Genomic DNA, 21,484 nt, shown 5'->3' on the forward strand with positions numbered 1-21,484 from the left:
CTGCTTTGCAGGACTGTGTGAGGCAGTATGGGTCTCTTGTCCTTCACTAGTGGCACTCTGCCAGTCCCCCTCCCTGTGTCCTGACCTCTTCTTCCTTCTCTCAACTCAAGCCATAACCTTTGGTTTTCAGTTCTTGCATCCCCAGAGCTAAAGTGGCACTTCAACCAATGCATTTACCTGGGAGCAGACTGACAGGTGAGGACTTTCCAAAGATTGAGTGGGAATTAATAGCTCTGAAACTAGAGGCTGACCACAGTTCATCCCCTTTTCCTAGTCTCTCACTTAAGAAAATTCAGAAACTCAAAAATCTAGATCCTTCAACTTGAGAACTCCCAATTTTTACCTTTGGTTTCAATCTTTCCCAGAACTTGGGTTCATCACAAAATCCCTTGCACAAAGGGCTGCTGCCATTAGAGTGGCTTCAGGATGCTGGACGCCAGCATAAGAACAATGAGGACACCTACTTGAACTGGGCAAGGCAACGTTTACCTCTGCAGAAGGCTGTGACATCAGCTTGAATCTGCAAGCATACACACAGGGCAGGCTCCTCTTCCACCTCAGCCGCACACCCAGTTTCTCTGCTCTGATTGGACAAGCTCAGGGTCACAACCTACAACATAGCAAGGCTTAATTAACAGGAACTCCTGTCTTCATTCAGGTATAGCAGGAACCTGATGTAACTAAACTTTAATAAACAAGGGCCCAGCCATCTGGCTAAAGCAGGAAGTTTTTACAAAAATAATTCTCACAAGATGGCTAGAAAGAAAGCGACCCACTCTGACAGAAAAGATGGCTTTTTTCACACTTTCCATTACTCTGACCGAGTAACAGCAGTGTAGTAGCAACTTGAATAACTTTCTGGATCTTAGGTGGGGAATCAAGGATCAGGTTAGCTGGTGGAGGGAATATTTGCATTGGATCTTCCGACATTTGTGTCCCAATAGATATTTCTAGTTTTTTTTTTTTTTTGATTAGGGATGGCTTATGGAACGGTACTTAATAGGTTTTTGTTACTAAATTCTATGGGAAATTTTATTTCAGGTGACCAATGTAGTATTTCTTTGCCAGTCCTGGGGTTTGAACTCAGGGTCTGGGCATTGTCCTTGAGCACATTTTTTTTTGCCAGTCCCAGGGCTTGAACTCAGGGCCTGAGCACTGTCCTTGGGCTTTCTCAAGGCTAGAGCTCTACTCCAACCATGGTACCACTCCGGCTTTTTCTGTGTATGTGATACTGAGAAATCGAACCCAGGGCTCCGTGCATGCTAGGCAAACACTCTACTCTTCTAGGCCATGCTTCTTACAGTTTTTTTTTCCCTTAAGCATTTCAATATATTTTTAAGTCATAATAAAAGCATCTAGGCAAGCGCTGGTGGATTCATGATTCACTCTTACAATCCCAGCTACTCAAGAATCTGAGATCCAAAGGACCACAGTTCAAAGCCAGCCCTCTAGATTCCATATTCTAAAATAACCAGCAAAAAGTGAAAGGGAAACATAGCTCAAGTGGTAAAGTACCAGCTGAACAAGTAAGAAAGAACAAGCCCCTGCATTCAAACCCTAATCCTGAGGAAAAAAAAACATATATTAAAATATGAATGAGTTGTTTACTTATATTCATTTTTAAATTTATAAATCAGAATAAAATGTTGTGTTTAAGAAAACAACTTGCCCCACTAAACTTTCTTCACTTCCACATGAACTTGTATTGTACTTTAATTATCATGAAATAATTGATATTTTTGGAATCTTATAAGTGAGAATGATGTTGCTGCTAAGATGATAGTTCTGTTTTAAAAAATGTTTCTTCTTATCCTGAAACTTTTTAAATACACAGCTTTGTTTATATTGTAGATATGACTCAATGACTTCTTATGGGGGAAGGGAACAGACCTGCTAAGCTTTTAGGCCCCAGTAGTGCTTTGACTTTATTTCCAAGTTACACAAGTTGGTTCTCCATTCTCTCCCAAGTGAGAAAGGAAACCCATCTACACTGTTCCTCGGGCGCCTTGAGGCCTATCCCTTCATACGTGCCGAGAGATAATTGGAAGGATCATACCAGAGTTCATCCTCCCTTCCATTTGCCAAACTGATCAGTAAGCATGAAACCTTGAGACTAAATGTGACATATCCACAGCTGTCTTGCTTGGGGATCTCAGCAGCTTTGGCAGCAGCCCTCAGATTTGTTTATTTTTCTGGGAAGCCATGCCTAAGTCCATCCCCAGAAGTTCATAGGCGCTTGTGAGACTTCATATTGCCCAGGGCTTTCGTAAGTTTTTTCTTTCTTGCCCTGTTGGACATCCCTGATGCTAAAATTTTCTTCCCAGATCTCTCAAAACAGTGCTCTGAAATTGGCTAGTATGCACAATATCAATGTCACATATGAAGGTTATATTCCATTGGAATATGCCTAAATTCCTAATAATGACTAACAGATCTGCCCACCAGATGAGAAGACATCATCAAAGGCAGCCCTGAACCATGCACGTCTACAGTTGATTGGAGGATGTCGTTTTGCCAAGCCAGCAAACCCTTGGAATATATGCTTTTACTTCCTAGCCCTCAGGCATCTGATAACTGGCTAAGTGTCTGCTAGCACGATCCGAGCTTAAGATACTTTTCAACGTAGTCAGAAGGTATAGATTTGTTTAAACTCAGAACTGAATTCTGAGCTACTTCCTTAGAATTCTCAATATTTGCATGTACTTTGTTAGCAGGCAAGGAACTATGCACTACTAGTAGTTACACATTCAAGTCTCACATTCCTTAGCACATAGAAGGCTTTCTGGCAAAAGCCCCACTGAGTGTAGTTTGGCACTAGTCACCTAGATTCGGTGAAGTTATGAATACAGAGAAATTCAGACTAAATGACTATAAAGTTATGAATACAGAGAAATTCAGACTAAATGATTATAGAGTTGATGCACCCCACAATGCTTTGCTAAACTGAATCACAGAACTTTACCATTACAGTTTATAGTAGGAAGGATTCACATTAGAACTAGCCAAGTGAAGAGAAATTTAGGGCTAGGAAGGAAGAGGGAAAAGCAGGTTTGTGTTCTTCTCTGGTAAAACCACCCTCTCATCATGTCACCTTGTTACAAAGCAGAAAACTCCTCGCATCTTCTCTGCCCACAGTTTTTGTTGAGGTTTCCCTTCGTAGGATGATTGAATAACTCATTGGCTCTCTAACTGAACTTGGATCCCATGTGGCCAGCCCCTAACCTGTAGCTATGTGGGATCCACTGACCATGGGCCAGCTCATTTGCATATGGCTGTCACTCAGAAAATTGCAAGAGGTTTAGAAATTCCTTGCTAGGAACTTTGCCCCAAGACATGACAATTTTTATTTTTAAAAAATCACACCACAAGCTCAGCAATGAGTGACTTACATGTATCTGACTCCAATGTCTCTGTTGTACTAATGTTTTTAGCCACAAAAACAAACTTCCGGCTCTGTATATGTCTTACAAGTAAGGAAAACTGTTAGACTCCAAAACAGTGTGGAAAATGGAAATGGCTCAGGTTGTACAAATACAGGTTATCAGGGAGAAAAGCTGCAGAGAGGAACACCCCACCAAACCTAGAAACTCACTCCTGATTACAGGCTGGGTATTTACAGTGGGTTTGTGGAAAGTGTGGCCTCGTGGGGGTCAGTAAGAAAGGAGCTACTGGTAAGACACAGATAACATGCTGATGGGTCACTGTTGGGCAAAGAGGCAACATGGGTGCTGTTTATTAAACCCTGGTCTTTTACTTGCTACATAGACCATCCAGGGACAAGGGGAGTGGGTAAAAAGTAATGTTCATAAATCTAAATACTGACTTGGCGCTTCAAGCAAAGGACTTGGAGGCTATTTAGACTGAACAAAAATGAGTTGTGATCATCAAATGTTTCTTAGTGTGGCTTTCCAAGAGAAACTAGATGTCTAGGTCTCTCCATCCTTGACCTGAAGTCAATGGAAGTTCCCACACAGGAGGGTGGAGCTAGCTGGGACAACATCCTCTGAAACTGTCACTTAAAGTGGCTGCTGGGCTGGGAGCCCATGGCTCACACCTGTAATCCTAGCTACTCAGAAGACTGAGATCTCAGGATCAACGTTCAAAGCCAGCCCAGGCAGGCACTACAGTCAGCAAGACTCTCATTTCCTATTAACCACCAGAAAACCAGAAGTGGCACTGTGGCTCAAGTGGTAGAGTGGTGTCCTTGAGTTGAAGAGCTCAGGGACAGCATCTGAAGACAGGTTTCCAATAAACTAAAGAGAAAGAGGTTCTATTTGGACCTAAAGATGATAGAAGACTTGTAGAAATGCATGCGACTCCTCTTCAGTCCCTGCTCTTGATGGAGAGCTTTGCTACTTTTATTCATGGCTTTTCTTTCACTTCCACATAAACTTACAGCTTACTTAACCACTTTTCTACCTTTAAATTATTTAATGAGTAGGAAAAAAAAAGAATCAGTTTTCCTCCACAGTATCACACTTGGCTCCTTCACACTGACGTCTTAAAGTCATCTTGCCACTTGGCATTGCTTCTAGTTTCTGAGATTTAAAAAGCCTCGACCTCTAAGAGAATCAGGTGGAATGGGGGGTGTGTGTGAGAGTGGGGAGTGACTGTGACTGAGACATAGAAGAGCCAAGGATGACTCTCTCAATTAGGAGAGAGATGGGTAGTTTCAAGAGAAGGAAGTAGCTTTTTCTTCTTAATGATGGAGGAGAATGTTTTTAAGAGAAAAATACATAGGGAGATCGCAAAGGTGAGGAAATATGAGAGTGAAGTCAGGCCCTTAAATGGTCATGTTTTCCTTAGCAGAGTCATCTCTGATTCCCAGGTTGTGCAGGAAGTGCAGATGAGTGTTAGGACGAGAAGCTTGTATCTCATTGTCTATTAGGGAGTCCTTGGCACATTTCAAGTCATAGCTGGTATGATTAGAATGTGTGTGCTTGAAAACGACCATGGAAAGGAACAGTCCTGAGGTTCCAGTAGCCATTGGGTTACTAAAGCCATCAAAATTTTAACAGCTATTAAAGCCATCAAATGTTAACAAGGCATTTCCGATTAGGCTCATCAATCAGCAGAGATTTAGATCTCGCTAACACCTTTTTTTTTTCTATGACTGGTAACTGATGAGTTAAATTTACATTTGGTTTCACTTTAATTGTTATAATTTGAATTTCCTTTGAGTTATACTTCTGTACAAGAAAATATGGTACTCCTGGGAAATTAAAACAGTCTGATAATCAGAACACTTGTTCTGTTAAAAAAAAAAGTTTTCATATCAGAAAGTAAAAGATCACACACCATCAGAGTAGTTTTCATTCTGTGCTATACTGCCAGCCTTGTGGAGGAGAAAGGGGGGTAAAGAACAGGAAATGAGAAAGACAACAACTACAATACCTGCCCAGGCTTCCTGCATCCCTCCTTGTCTTCCTATCCACAGCTGAATGCCCCAAATGAACAGGAGCAATTGTTCAGGAGTGCAGATCAGATTCTTGCTCCCCATGTTCTGGAGTCAACAAATCCTTGTGATCAGGCTCATCTACCCAGCTCTGAGCCCCTCTGTGGGATCTTTAGAGCAGTTTTCTCCTCCAGCCCCATCACAGTATCCCCAACCTCAGGGACCCTGTAGTGTCCCAAGGACACTACAGGGGCCAAGACTAGAATAGCATCTTTACTTCAACCTCCTCACTCCTGGAAAGCTTCCACAGACACCCCTAGATTACCATTGCCCCCTCCCTATCATAACCTACCACACCCTTAATCTTCTGTAGTCACTCAGTTTTGCCACAGTGGCACTGCTTTCCTTACTGTTATCTTTGATACTACCTCCCCACCTCATCTGTCTTCTGCCCCAAACACCACTTCCATGTGGGTAGAAGCCCTGACCACTGGGCAACCCCCTCTCTGCATAAATCTGTGTACACTGTAGCCAAGGCTTAAGAGGATCCAAGTATTATTTCATTCCCCAGTGTGTCCCCATTGCCAGCTTACTGGACAGTCCTTTCTTTTTTTATTTCTTTTAAAGCTATTGCAGATGGCTGTGAATGTTGAGAAGGCCAAGCTCAAGGGGTACCTGTAGGCAGATGGGGAAACGCTCTGTGGAGACAGAGAACTCAGTTATACAGTGGTTTCTTTGTCTTGGTACTTGTCAACAAGGAATCCTGCATGAGTCGATGCATTTACAACTTCTCTCTTGGTAGATAATACTGTGATAAACTGAAAACCAACCTGATCAGATGGCCCCCAAAGCCAAGTTAGCACAATCAAATATTATGTCACTTGCTTTGCTTCATGAATATAAGTACTAAAAGAAAATGGAAGGACAGACCTCCTTGTTCCTTTGGAGCCATTTGTAACTTAAGCGTGCTATTTTCCATGCATGGATGCTTTGTAGAAGATAGATAAAGTTACTGAAAGCTCTTAGTAAAGTGTCTTGATGTATTGTGGTTTATTAATGGAGGTTCTGGAGACTAACTTGGGACATTGTTCTAAGATTGGTGCATTGTGACGGCCCCAGGACTTTGCATGGGTCAAGAGAGAAATTTAGTTGCCAGGGATTGATAAACCTGTCTTAATGACCTACAGATTCAAGTATTCAGGCAATAGGCAGGCAGCCTGTTGCTCATTTTCTATTTTCTTTTTGGTATTATTTGGGTTTGAACTTACTCAGTGGGCACCCTACTCCAGAAGAGTCTCAGACACAGTCCTCCAGATCTTAGCCTCCTGAGTAGCTGGGATTACAGGTATGAGCCATCAGTGCTCAACCCATTTCAGATTTCTCACCATTCGCAGAATAAGTGCCCTCTAGAGACTTGCAGGAGGTGTCCTCAGCAGCTTGGGATTCTTCTTCATAGACAGAGGGCCAGGCTGGGTTGAACTAAGGTGGGTGTGTGAGGGGAGAGCTGCTACACTCGCATCAGAGAGCTTGGTTTGGTGTATCTGGGAGGGGGTTGAGCACAGCTTGGCATGTGGAGTGGGAGACAGCCTCAAACCACTGACAAGGCTGCTCAGGGAGTGAGCTAAGAGTTCCAGGGTTCTATCCCAATTCAGGTCTAGGGCAGGTTTGTGTACAGTGTAATATCCCAGCCATTTGGAGTGGTCCCTGAACCCCCCAGATATAGAGCCACCAGCGCTCAATGAATGGAGCTGGGAGTCAGTTTAATAGCAGTACAGTGGCTACTCTCCACCTTCAGGCTGATAGCAGCCCTGACCTTCAGTGCTGAGCTCCAGGTCCAGGCATAATAATCACTACAACATGGAGGTCTACCACCATTTGTTTTCTCACCTGAAGACTAGGGGTCATACAAGCCATTCCCTGGCCATGATGAGTGTCACATACAAACAAATCTTGCTGGTCTGTGAGTGATGGGCTCCGCACCTGCATTTGACTGCCCGGGGTAATATTTAAGAATTCACGAAGACCAGGTACAGATAGCCCATACCTGTAATCTTTGTTACACAGGGAGCTGAGGGCTGAGGTTTACGGTTGGAAGCCAGCCCTAGAAGACAAATTGAGAGACTTTCCAGATAACCAGCAAAAAGCTAGAAGTGGAGTTGTGGCTTGAGCAAAAAAGCCAAGCGATTGTTTGAGGCTTTGAGTTCCAGCCCAAGTACTAGTACCAAAAAGAGAAAAAGGGAAAAAAGAGAAACAAACAACCACAGAAGCAAAACTAGGCAAATGCTACTACAGCTTCATGGACTTTATTGTGTCTTGGCGGCTGGACCTGAATCAACATGTAACGACTAGCTCAACGTGCAGGTTGACCTTTTGAAGTAAACGTTGCCCTTGCTTTAGATACCACCAAAAGAGAGGGATCACTAAGACAATGAGCCACCAAAGATCATGAAAGAATTATTTAGAAGCAGACAGGGGCTCCACTTCTGTAATTTCTCAACTGAAAAACCTTAACAAACTGATGCACATGAGCTTGTGCCTGCAAGAGAAAAAATGCCATTTATAACAGCTTTTCAGGGTGTTCTATGCAGTGTGAGTTTCAGTGAGCCCCAGGAGTGAGTCTGTGCATAACATAGGGAAGCTTATATTACAAAAATTACTCAGAATGCACAGGGATAGATTTGAAAGGACACCTCTTGCTTCTTCTAATTAAGTCACAAAAGGGAAAATGCCTTTTTTTGCCAATTTGATTTTATTGGAAACATCTGTGGTCCTAATTTTCATCTCACCTCTGTTAAAGAGATAGTTTATTTGTGTAAATAATTAGGTATAAGGATTACTGTTCTGCACAGGCAGCTGTTAGAATCTTCTTTGTCAAAGTGTTTGCTTGACATAGTCATTGTCATTTTAAGGATAGTTGTTACCTTACAAGAAGCTATTTTAGTTAAACCACATCCACTTATAAGAATTTTCTGTGGGCTGGAGGAGTGGTTCAAGTGGGGAAGCTCCAGCTGAGTACAAATTGTTTTTCTGACAATTTGGCCAGGTGTCTTTGTTTGGGTTGATTGCTTGAATAAAAACTCTTAACCCCTATCAAGCTGCCTACTACTAATTTCTAGTCTTCCTTCAAGACTCAGAAGTAGTAACATAAGAAGCGGCCCATGCTTCCGTTACCAGATGTTAGAATCGTGCTAGAATCAGTGTGTCCACAAGGTGGCGCTCATGTCCTGGTCCTCCCTGACCTCATCTCTTCCCCAGCTGGTTGGTGAATGCTCCTGTCAACTCTGCTCACCCGTGTTTCCATCTGAGACACAGCCCCTGACAGTAGTAGCTTGAATAATATGTGCCAGATTCATTGATTAAAACTTGTTCTCATTTTCTATATTATCAAAATGAAGAGTTCAGGCCACCATATGGTCATTATTTCTTAACAACGAGATTTTAAAAGGGAGGATGCAGGAGAGGCCCCTAAGGAAAGTCTAACCCAGTGGGACTCTACTGGATGCACACCAGAATTACCAAAGAGCTTCACGATCCACACCTGGGATACATGTCTGTCCAATGAGACTGTTATCTCTGGGGTTTAGGACCTGGTATTTTCATAAGGGAGTTTATTCTTTAGACTGTAAGGTGCATGGATTAGAACAGATTCGAGAGATGGACAAAAGTTCCTTCCTGTGGGTCGACTGTCCGTTCGTGGTCACAGCCCCTCTTACACTGTCCACCTGCAGGCTCAGAAGGGATGGCCTCATTATCAAGTATCAAAGTGCTCACTATATTTTTGGGGGGGAGGGGTGTCATTCATGGAGCTTGAACTCTGGCTCTGGGCCCTATCTCTCAGCTCTTCAGCTCAAAGCTAGTGCTCTACCGCTTTAAGCCACAGCACCACTTCCAGTTTCTGGTGGTTAATTGAAGGTAAGAGTCTCATGGACTTTAGTGCCCAGGTTTGGCTTTGAACCTCAACCCTCAGATCTCAGCTTCCTGAGTTGCTAGGATTATAGGCGTGAGTCACCGGTGCCCAGCTTTCAATAGATTATTTAAGCCAGAAGTTAAACAGGAAGCGAACTTGGACATGGGGAAGTTTTATTTTTATCCTAATAACTGAAAGGTACCAGCAGAAGTGCCTTGAGATTGAAAGTTTGATCTACTTTTAAAAAACGTTATTTGACACATAATTGTACATCTTTATAAGGCTGAGTGTGATATTTCAGTGCATGTACACAATGTGTATTGATTAAGTCAATACAACTTATTTGGGTTACTTCTTTCATGTTTATTGTTACTATAAAGATGATGTACAGAGGAGTTAAATAACTCTCTCCAAGGTAGCTTATTTAAATAGGTACTACTTTGTCATTAGTTACCCTAGGAACTACAGAACACTCGGGCTTGTTATGAATTTGAACTGCAATTCTGTGCTCATTAGCCAGCCTCCTTACTTCACCTTCCCACATCCCTCCCCAGCTTGTGATCGTGTGTCTGTACACACACACATACACACGGTGGGGTAAGAGGGCTTTCTTTTTGGCAGTACTAATTTTAAGGCTTCATAATTAGAGGCAAGTACTTGGCTGCCCTCCAGCCCCTTTTTACACTGCACCTTTGAAATGAGGTCTCTGCTCCTGCAGGCCTGCATTGTGACCCACCCCGCCAGCTTTTCTCAAATTTCCTCCCTACCTAAGCTGAGCAGCAATAGCTCGTGCCTGTCATCTTAGCTCCTCAGGAGTCTGAGATCTGAGGATCGTAGGTGAGCCTAGACATGAAAGTTTGTGAGACATTATCTTCCACCGAGCTACCAAAAAGCTCCAAGTTGGAACTCAAGAGGTAGAATACTAGACTTAAGTGAAAAAGCTAAGGGACAATGCCTGAGTTGAAATCCCAGTCCTGGTGTAAAAGAAAAAACTTGCCTCCTTAGCACCAAGCAAACTTTTGGTAGCACTTCCTTTCCGTGTGCGACACTCCAAAATTAGTGCTATTTTCTTGCTCTTCACAAGATTTAGCAACTGCCGTTTTGCTTTTGTCAGGACTCTATTATTCCATGCTTGCCTGTACTATACAATTAAAAATGGAAGAAATAACTTCACTTTTGCTAAGTTATAGTATGTATCACTTCATTGGTTTTAAATTTCTCCCGTATATCATGAATACTATTTTTTAAATATCCTATACAAATTTCAACTATCTTTTATAAATTTTGTAGTCAATATCTTCTAAATTTGAAAATGTAGTGTCAGTAACAGAAATATCACTGGAGGATTTATTTGATTTTGAATTTCTTAAAAGAAGACCCGCTACTCAAATGAATAAGCCTTGAAGTTTTTCATTTCTTTGTTAAATCAGCTCTATAACGTACATATTCTCATTTCTACAAAACAATCCCTTGTGCATGCCTCTTTTTAAATCTCTATTCTGAAGTGTGTTTAGAGTGTTAAGAGATCAAGATGGGGCATATAATATATACTAACAAGCTGTATAAATCACAATACAGAATTTCAAGTTTGAAGCTGTGAAGTGATTGCTATATTCATCTGGAATGCTAATTCTATAAGTTGAACAAGGGCTGTATTGGAAACTTCATGTCTGCATGAAATTTCATTCATTTTGTATATATATATATATATATATGAATGAAGACATTCTAGCTATGTAAATATCTACAGGTAAAATATATACAAATATGTAGGTATACACATATATACGTGTGTTTGTAGATACATATGTATGGATGCATACTAACTATACATATGTAGATAGATATATTCTATATATAGAGAGATGATATATGTAGATAGATAAGGAACATTTTAATTTTGAATTTTTATTTATTTTTTAATACAAGATGTCAGTTTGAGTACTCTGCATTTTGATCAGTGTCTCCCTTTACATCATTCTCCTCTCTATCCCAATTCCTTGTACTTACTGAAGTGAAATATCATATATATATTTCATATATATATGTATATATATGTATTACCAGTCCTGAGGCTTGAACTCAAAGCCTGAGCACTGTCCTTGGGCTTTCTCAGGGCTAGTGCTCTACCACTTGAGCCACAGTACCATTTCTGGCTTTTTCTGTGTATGTGGTATTGAGGAATCAAATCCAGGGCCTCATGCATGCTAGGCACTCTACCACTAGGTCACACTCCCAGCCCTTTGTTTCCTTTTCTAAGGAGCCTCCAAACTACCTTTCAGTGTGATTGTTTACCTTCTCACCAACAGTGCAATAGGATTCCTTTTTGCCCTGACCCGCAGCATTAAATGAAGTAAATCAGGCTCAGAGAGACATGTTTTCTCTGATATACAAAATTACATCTAAAATGTACTCTACAAAATGAAAAGCTGAAACATGTTCTGGGGGAAAGGTAAAAGATGGGGCCACCAGTGGAGGAGGAAGAGCACACAAATGGAGTCATTATACTCAATGTTCATTATGTAAAAATTGAATGTTGTAACTAGAGGGTGTGGGATGAGGGAAAAATGAGGAGAATGGTGGAAAAGCAGATACTGACCAAGAGGCATTGCGCTCACGACCTGACTTCTGGGACTGAAGCGTCTTTTTATGAATACTTTAATTTTTTCAAAAGGCATGTTTTAGCATAGCACCAGTGGCTCATGCTCACTACTCAGGAGGCAGAGATCTGAGGATCCTAGTTCAAAGTCAGCCTGGACAGGAAACTCTGTGAGACTCTTATCTCCAAGTAAAGGGCTAAAAGTGGAGCTGTGGCTCAAGTAGTAGAGCACCAGCCCTGAAAAATAAAACGAAATACAGCATACAGGCCCTGAGGTTCAAGCCCCATCACCAGCACATCAATAAACAAACAAATAAATGGCAGTTTTATAAAAATCCATATTCAGGGAAGACCTAAACTCTTTGCATTATGTCTCATTTTCTCTGTCTTTTTTTTTCCTTTCTACTTTTCTATTTCTGTCTCTCACTCTTTCACACACACACACACACACACACACACACACAAATTTCAAAAGGCAATGTGTACTTTGCTAGGAGACATGAGTGGTATCTTAGGGAGATGATGCAGTGATGTAATATAGAAGGAGCTGTCTGTGCCCAGCAAGTTTTGTGACTGTATTGTATACAGTACATATATTTTTAATTTGGAAATTGCAATTTTTAATGGCTTACAGTGGGTTCAGTAAGACGATGAGATAACCCTCTCTTGTTTCTGATATTATTTGTGGTTCCTATTTCCTAAAAAGTATGGGTAGTTTTTAAAACTTTATCTCCCATTTCCCTCCAAGTTAGTTTTAATTTTGCTAAGATTTATTGCTTTGTTTCACTTCAGTGATTTCCACTACTATACTTAATCGAATATTTCCCCTATGTATTGGGTAGTTACCTTTTCTAATTTAAAGGGGAGGAGCCCATTTCTTTTATCATGTAAATGTTTACAGCTTTTTAAAAGTTTTCTGTCTGATGTGGCGACACACACCTATCTATAATCCCAGTTACTCAGAAGGTTGAGGCAGTAGGCTCTGGAGTCCAGGCTTTCAGAGTCAGGGGCACAACATAGCAAGCCCTGATTCCTATTTAAAAAGAGTAGTAATTCTCCATCCAAATACTGCATTGGATGCATCCCACAAAATATGACATGGCTTGTTTTCACTTGCATTTAGTAAACTACTTTCTTATTTTCTTTCTTCTTTTTCCTTTTTCGTTGTGTGCGTGTGAGCACATGCACCAGACCTAGGGCTTGAACTTAGGGCCTAAGTGCTGTCTGTCAGAGGTTTTTGTTGTTGTTGGTTGTGGGGCTTGAACTTTGAACTCTGGGCCTGGGTGCTGTCTCTGAGCTCTTCAGCTCAAGGTTACCACCCTACCCCTTGAGCCACAGTGCCACTTTTGGGTTTGTTTTTTTTTTTTTTTTTTTTAAGAATTTATTAACATGGATTTTTACATCATATTTCAAACATCATGTTTAACAAACAAGTATTCAAGAAGGAAATCTCGATATACAATCACTGGCACTTAGATTTTAGAACATAATTAAAATTAAGCTGAGGGTTTGTATGTCATAAGTACATATTGTTTTCTGGTGGTTAATTGGTAATAAGAGTCTCATGGACTTTAGTGCCGGGGCTAGCTTTGAACCACAATCCACAGATCTCAGCCTCCTGAGTAGCTAGGATTACAGGCATGAGCCACCATGCTCAGCTCTGTCTGAGTTTTTTATGCGCAAGGCTACCATTTTTCCACTGAAGCTACACCTGTTCTTCCAATGTTTTTAGTGGTTAACTGGAGATAAGTTGTTTTTATTTTTCAGTGGACTGAGTCAGATTCAGAAAATAGTTGTAATGGTCATATTTAATATCTTAGTGATATGATTTTGTATTTATATATAAATATACCAACGTGATTGAAAAAAAGAATCTCATGGAGTTTCCTGCCTTTACTGGCTTGAAATAGAGATACTCAGATCTCAGCCTCCTGAGTAACTTTTAAAACCCTTTTTCATTTTTGATATGTATTTTATTATTTGATAGAAATATGTGGTATCCGGATATTTGGCATTTGTTTTATTAATGCTTTTTCTCAACCTTGAACTCAGGGCCTCTTGCTTTCCATTGGCCATTTCACTCAAAGTTGGCCTCCTGTCACTTCAGCCATACCTCCCCATCCAGCTTTTTATTTTTTATGTCGGTTGTGGGGCTTCAACTCTGGGCCTGGGCGTTGTTCCTGAGCTCTTCAGCTCAAGGCTACCACTCTACCCCAGAAGCCACTGCCCCACTTCCGGTTTTCTAGTGGTTAATTGGAGATAAGAGTCTCAGGTTCTTTAGTGCCTGGTCTGGCTTTGAACTGTGATCCTCAGATCTCAGCCTCCTGACTAGCTAGGATTACAAGCCTGAGCCATTGTGCCTGGCATGTCCAGCTTTTTGTAATCCAAGATAAGAGTATCTTGGATTATCCATAGACACCTGAAAAGATTGTGTATGATGTTATTGAGTAGAGTGACCTAAATGTCATTTAGCTCAAGTTGGTTGATATTGCATGTACATGCTTTTTCTGCCTGTCTTTGTCTCTGTCTATTGTTCCCCCTGTCCCTGTCTGTCTCAAACCATTTTTCCTAGCTTGGAAATTCAGTTACTTCTTAATATATTTTTATGTCTCTCGCTCACCTTTTATCCTGTTTCTGTAATTGAATGTATATATATATATATATATATATTATTCTTTTTATTTTGTGCTTGCTTTTGGTAGTTTTCATTGTTATGTGCTTAGCTTTAGTTGATCTTCTATTCTTCAATAAAATTCTCTGTTGTTAATCACAGTAGATATTGCATTTTTCATCACTGAGGTGTCTTTGCCTTTTTTTTTATATCTTGTATCTCTACTGTGCATGCCTCATCTTGCTTTTTCTTGAACATATGATGTATACTTATATTTTAATAAGTTTCTTCTGTAATTCTGTCATCTGTGTTATTTCTAGGTTTGTTCTGTTGACTGAATTTTCTCATCATAGGACCTCATTTTTGAGCTGCTTTTGTACACATGGTAATTTCTGCCTTAGGCATTTTGATTTTAGACTGCTTGAAACGGATAATACATACATGTGTATAAATTACATATAACACATGTGTACATATAAATGTGTATATACACACATCATATATATGAGTATCATATATATGAGTATCATATATATGAGTATATTTGAATATATTTTTTACTTTTACATTGGAACACAATTAAGTTACTTGGGCACATTTTAATCATTTCAAGATGTTTTTCAAGCATTTTGGGAGGTGAGGCAGTGCTGGGGCTTGAACTCAGGGTGTGGACACTGCCTCAGATTCTTTTGCTGAAGGCTATCAGTCTACCATTTGAGCCACAGTGCCACTTCTGGCTTTTTCTGATTATGTGGTACTGAGGAATTGAACCCAGGGTTTCATGTATGCTAGGCAAGCACTCTGCCACTAAGTCACATTCCCAGCCCTCAAGGCTCATTTTTAAAATTGGTAGAATCAGTTAAGCCTTGTTCCTGTGACCCTATACCAGTAATAACCTTTCTATACACTTCCAGGTGTTCCAGCTCCTCCTAGAGACTCCTCCTTGCCTGATGGGAAGGGTAACTTGTTACCTAAATAAGTGTCATTGTTGATCTGAAGCCCTAGCTGGCCTGGGGTAGCAGTATGCGCTCTCCTCTTCAGTACTCTAAAACCCTGTTTTAGCTTCCTGTAGTCCTCCATTCAGTTTCCAAAGGAGACTGGAGTTTTAGGGTTCTCCACAGTATGAGGTGGGAAGCACTCCAAAAAAGCTAGGGGACCGAGATTTCTCAGGGTGTGTGGGGAGATGTCTGTCCTACTTGCTGGTCTGGAAAGTATTTTGAAGTACTGGGTTTTAGTTATTAGAAATAACAGAGGAAACCAGGTCACTGTTCTAGTTTGTATAAAAGTGAAACAATACACTTCTTTTTTTCAGTGCTGAGGTTTGAACTCAGGTTTATGCCCTGGATAGGCTGATGCACTAACACTTGAGCCATACCTGCAATGTTTTTTGACTGGCACCTGGACTTAAACTTAGGGTCTTATGTTTTCTGTCAGGTTTTTTTTTTTTTTTTGCTCATAGCTGGTGTTCTACATTTATGCCACAACTCTCGTCTGCATATTGGAATTTTGAATTTCTTATAAATACTTCGGCCATGAACTGCTAATTATATATGGGGCAAGTCTTGTTCTTCTCTGTCTGGCAAGGAATATCCTTCCCAACTCTGGCTTGTATGTTAGGAAATCCTGCCTTTACATTAAACCACCACATTTTGTGAGTATCAGTATTGGGCTTGAACGCAGGGCCTCTCATCCTCACTTAGCCTTTTCTCCCTAAGGCTGGTGCTCTACCACTTGAACACACCTCTACTTCTGACTTTTTGCTTGTTAGAGATAAGAATCTTGAGGCTCTATGTTGGCTTCAAATTGTGATCCTCAAATCTCAGCTTCCAGAGTAGGTAGGATTATAGGTGCTACACCATGGCACTACACTGAGCCTTTCACTTTTTCTATCACTCATGAAGACAACCTGACTCTCGAAGTTTCTGCAAAGCTCCTCTAATATCTCAAAGCCACTGCACCATTGTTAAAGCTAATCTCTAAAAGGGAACCCAGGAAGACTTGGAGATGTAAGTATCTGGAAGTGAAGAAATGTGATAAGCATCCTAGATAGGCTTGAAGGTCTACCTTGCAGGCTTGGGGGAAGACTTTTAAGTCTTTCTGTGTCCAAGGCAAGGTGGGCGATTCCTCTAGAGTAACCCATTTTGGTCCAGTCAGCAACCTAGTTAGGAAAATTAAGGCAGGTGATTGAGGATCATTTGTGTTGTACCTCTCCCTATATTAAAAAAAGACCTCTTTGCTCCTGAGGTGAGTCACCCTCTGACATCTAGGGTGCTGGCTCTCATTCTTTAGGCCAGGAAAGGGCCTTTTAATAAAACTGGGCTTACATTATATATTGTCATGTCATTCTCTCATTAAGAGCTAGAAGCATATTTCTCTTCAAGGAAAGCACAAAATACCCATGATCTGGATCCTTTAGTGGTTTTAACAGTAAAATCTTATGATAAATTAATATCAGATCAAAGTGATTTCGTATCATTTTTATGGTTACTCTAGTACAATTTAGACCCTATTTATTTATTTATTTAATGAAAGACTAGGCCAGGAGTTTGGCCTAGTGGTAGAGTGCTTGCCTAGCATGCATGAAGGCCAGGGAACCACATACATAGAAAAAGTTGCAAGTGGTATTGTTTCAGGTCATAGAGCTCTAACCTTGAGAAACTCCAAGGACAGTGCTCAGGTTTTGAGTTCAAAGCTCAGGACAAAAAAGAGAGAGGTGGGGGGAGGGAGGGAGGGAGGTTGGGAGAGAGAAAGAAAGAGAGAGAGAGAGAGAGAAAGAGAGAGAGAGAGAAAGAGAGAGAGAGAGAGGGAGGGAGGAGGGGGGAAGCAAGCAAGCAAGCAGTGTGGAGCAGGAAGGAAGAGGAAGGAAAAGGAAGGAAGGAAAATTAGTAAAGAAAAAGGAAGGAAGGAAAAATAGTATGTCTAGTTAATCCTAGCCACGTGGAGGGCTGAGATCTGAGGATTGTGGTTTGAGGCCAGCCCAGGCAATAATGTTTGTAAGACTGCTTATCTCCAGTAAACAAAACAGGTTGAAGTGGGGCTGGCTGGGCCTTGAATTCAAGCTCCAATGCTGGTACACATGCATACACACCAATTAGTACATTGAAGCTAGGAAAGACTTCTAGGAGCTTCAGAGCGTCAGTGTGATTGAGAAGGGCAGACTCACATTTAGATTTAAAATTTTTGTAAAGGATAAAGCCCTATTTATAGTGAAATGTGTGTTAAAGTTGAGCGTTAAAATGTTTTTGAATTCTGACCTGAAGACTTCTGTTACCAGTCATATGAAATGATAGGCAGGCTGACACCTGCCCCTCTTGGCACTACCTGCTGTGCTGCTTTCGTTTATGCTGCAATTTCTTTTTAACTCTGTTTTGAAGTCCTGTCTTCCTGTACATTACCCTATATCAAATACTGAGTTGAGGTGTCAAACTTACCTTGCAGATTAGGAAATGGTTAAGTTCCAGAATCAATACTTGACCATTGTCCCAAGTAAGTGAAAGGATGTGAGCAAAACAGGCTAATTCAAAACTCTGTTCTGCTCAAATGTACACCTTCCTACAGGCCAGACATACTCTGGGAGTTTTAAAACACATATCAGCTTATTTTGCATGAAGCAAATGCTGAGTGAATCAGCATTCTGTATTAACATTTGTTTATTTGAAATAGGGAAGGGAAGAGGGGAAAACAAGATTGGGAGGGAAATGGGGATGAAAACATGAGAAGGGGTATCAATGTGCAATAAGTAATGCACCCCCTACCTGACAAATGTAACTGGAACCCCTCTATACATTACCCCGACAATAAAATAAAAATAAACATTCTGTATTAAGGTGTCCATATGTAGCAGGGTCTAGCATAATACTAACCTGACTGGCACTTGTAGTTTTCTCATCGCTCTTTTGCTATGCCACGGCTCATGGGTTCTCACGGGGAAGGGTGTCCTCCCGTCATCAGGAACAAACAGGTCCAAGGCTTCAGACAAAATTTCAAAACAATTACTTTGCTTTTGCTTTCTTATTCTGCCATTATTGAGGCTTAAATCCAGGGGTTCAAGCCCTCATTGGGCTTTTCTGGCTCAATACTACTGGCTATTTGGAGGTAGGAGGATTAGTTTGATCAAGCTAGCTTAGATCTCTGACTCCTGAGTAGCTAGGATTATAGACATGACATGAAATACCAATGTCCAGCACAACTGTTCAGATACCGTGCAGAGTGCTTTCATGGCCAGATCATAAACAGTTTATTAAACTACAGAATAAATGGTATTTTAATACAGCCACAACCATTTAAGGAATTTTATACTTGTGTGTATGTGGGGGTGGGCAATAGACTTAGGGCTTCAGATGCCTGCACTGATACCTAAATCCCTCTTCCATTCTTTTCAGTTTGTAACAAATTATAAATTACTATCTGTGCTTGAGGTAATGGGCTTCTATTACTATTGTTTTCAATTCAAACCCAGAGTAGTAGGATCTTGATAAAGCATACATAATGGCATTAGGGCAGACAAAAGCACTGAGCTGCCAGTATCTGAACAAAGGAAAATTAAGTCAAGTGTGCTTTCCATTGCACTGAGTTCAGAGCTGTGAAGCAGAAACTCATAAAACTCACCATTTATCATCAACAAACTGAACTACATATTTTATGGTAGGTACCTCCAAGCACATGTTTTGCATTAAGTGTACAATATTACTGTGACTAGTTTTACTCAACTACAAGTAAAGGTAATGTTCCTATAACAAATCTGTAAACTATAAAGGCTAACAAGTATTTTCAAATAGTTTTGATATAAACACAATTATAAAAAGAAAAGTACAATGTCCTAAAGATCTTTGTGCTTTATTTATCTTTTTAATTTTGAAAAGGATTTGCTGTAAGTCTTCAAGTCATCTTATCCAATCCAAAAGCTGTATTTAAACGTCGTGGATCTCAGCCAGGGATGCAAGAATCTGACTTCCTAAAACAGATCACAACAGTTGAAGAACTGGAACCAAAAGCAAATAATTGCACCAAGGTATTCATTTCACTCATGCTGTCTGACTTGAGTTTCAGGTCTAGAAGTGCAGCTATTCAAAATACTTCCCTCTACTTTAGGTTCTTGTGTGGCATACTCGGACAGAGAAGGTTAATCTAGCCAATGAGCCAAAGTACCTTGTGGACACAGTGAAAATTGAGGTATGAATGGAACACTAGCTGGTGCAGTTTGTCAGTCAACGAGTATGGACGAGGAGGTCAGGCTGCAGCTCATTCAGGTATTGTTTCTTTTACTGTCACCTGATGGACTCCTATTTTAACAGAAGCTAGCTGGATGCTACAAAACGTATGTTCTATCTTCCTTTGCTCTGCATGTTTTGTCTACACCCAAATGAAGATTTCTGTACAGTCAGCTAAGTGACAGTGCAAGACACCTCTGAGTACCTTATACACTTTTTAACTTTTTCCATTTGGTTTTGTAATCAGCAAACCTGAACAGGTTTTAGAACTCGTTGACAGGCATTTTGTCAAGTAAACATCACTAGCTCTCTACTTCACACCATGAAGTAATGTTCGGAAGGCTAATGGCAAGTATGCAATGTAGGAAATAAAACCCACAAAAAAGGTCAATGGATTCATCTGTTTAATGTAGGGAAATAACATTTTGTCAATACTAGGCACCATAAAATGTAAACACAATTACTGTCATAAACCTGGATATACTTTCGAGTTTGAAAAGTGGCTTTGTTTTAGTTACCCTGTTTATATATAGTGCAGCAAAGGTGTTAGTGTTAGCACTACGTACATATGAAGAGATCCAAATCACAAGACAGGCTGATAAAATCTGAATTTTTATATTTAAGGTTTATAGTAACATCCAGGTTTATCTTCCTTTCACTAACCATGTTCCCTGATAAGCACATCATAACAACAGCACGGTGAAGTGAATGATGCAATAAAAGAATCTTGATACACTAGAAAACAGTGCTCAGTGATACATTTACATTCTATTTATATGATTAAACATTTGATCATACAGTACCTTCCTACAGGATTACTGGCTAATTAGGGGGTAGGGTTTATACTGTTAGAGGTATTACTAACATGATAACTACTTCCCTTATATGCAAACATTAGCGCTATAATTTTATCGACAGCAAAACCGATTATATAAGTTGACTGAGCAACTTGTCAAATAATATGGTTTTGGGAAATAGGAGCAAAGCTGCCCTTGACATAAAATGGTTTTTTAACCTGCTTTTCACCACAAAAATTTAATCAGTACAGACCAACAAGGTCAATCAGATAATTCTTAATATGAACAAGTGGGGGAAAAGAAAACAAATATATATGTACATGAATGAATAGGGGAACTAGATGCTTTTAGCAAGGAATGTCAGGTGTTAGTTCTGGATGAAACTTGCTCTGCAGTTCTTATTTCCACAGCTGTGTGCTTAGAGTCTGACCCGATGAGCTTCCAGACCATCCTGCTGTTGTGCTGGGGGGCTGGCCAAAGCCAGCTGCTGGGCTCCCACTGTTGAGACTCACGCCAGCCATCTGCTGACTCATCTGTGAAACATATGAAAGGTTCAGTTTAAGAGGAACACTTTAAATTTTTTTGTTTCTTTAGTCACAGTGCAGTATCTTTTCATTAGTGTAAAAAATAAAGTACTTGGGGGTAAAAAGCAGAGTAACAAACAAGTATCTTTTTTATTTTTTTTGGTCAGTTGTGGGGCTTGAACTATGACTGTGGGCATTGTCCCTGAGCTGCTCAGCTCAAGGATACCACCTTACCACAGCACCACTTCTGGATTTCTAGTGGTTAATTGAAGATAAGAGTCTCACAGACTTAAGTGCCCGGGCTGATTTTGAACTATGATCCTCAGATCTCAGCCTCCCGAGTAGCTGGGATTATAGGCGTGAGTCACAGCTCTTGGCTACAAATATCTCTTTAAAGAAAGCAAATGACTACTTGCTCTCATCTTTTCTGCCATTTTTTAA

The 21,484-nt window shown here is 40.5% G+C and overlaps 2 protein-coding genes and 1 long non-coding RNA gene across 5 annotated transcripts in view; 1 reads left to right on the forward strand and 2 right to left on the reverse strand.

The window, feature by feature from the left end:
* Positions 1-20,062, forward strand: part of B3gat2 (beta-1,3-glucuronyltransferase 2) — a 53,421-nt gene extending 33,359 nt beyond the window's left edge. Inside the window, exons 3-4 of the mRNA XM_090338597.1 lie at positions 19,375-19,523; positions 19,604-20,062. Of these exons, the coding sequence (XP_090194723.1) occupies positions 19,375-19,523; positions 19,604-19,690 (236 nt within the window). The 3' untranslated portion in view covers positions 19,691-20,062. The remainder of the gene's footprint in view (positions 1-19,374; positions 19,524-19,603) is intronic.
* LOC150060145 (uncharacterized) lies at positions 7,878-18,656 on the reverse strand. Its single transcript, XR_016536496.1, has 3 exons — positions 18,376-18,656; positions 16,577-16,670; positions 7,878-7,931 (listed from the first exon to the last, which is right to left on the reverse strand). It is a non-coding gene; the product is annotated as an uncharacterized LOC150060145 (long non-coding RNA).
* A 46-nt stretch (positions 20,063-20,108) lies between the features above and the next one.
* Positions 20,109-21,484, reverse strand: part of Smap1 (small ArfGAP 1) — a 109,153-nt gene continuing 107,777 nt past the window's right edge. For all 3 annotated transcript variants that reach the window (XM_090338594.1, XM_090338595.1, XM_090338596.1), the window contains one exon: positions 20,109-21,052. In XM_090338594.1, the coding sequence (XP_090194720.1) occupies positions 20,918-21,052 (135 nt within the window). In that variant the 3' untranslated portion in view covers positions 20,109-20,917. The remainder of the gene's footprint in view (positions 21,053-21,484) is intronic.

This window comes from Megascapheus bottae, chromosome 8 (assembly GCF_031878675.1).
Source record: "Megascapheus bottae isolate mThoBot1 chromosome 8, mThoBot2.hap1, whole genome shotgun sequence".
Classification (NCBI taxonomy): domain Eukaryota; kingdom Metazoa; phylum Chordata; class Mammalia; order Rodentia; family Geomyidae; genus Megascapheus; species Megascapheus bottae.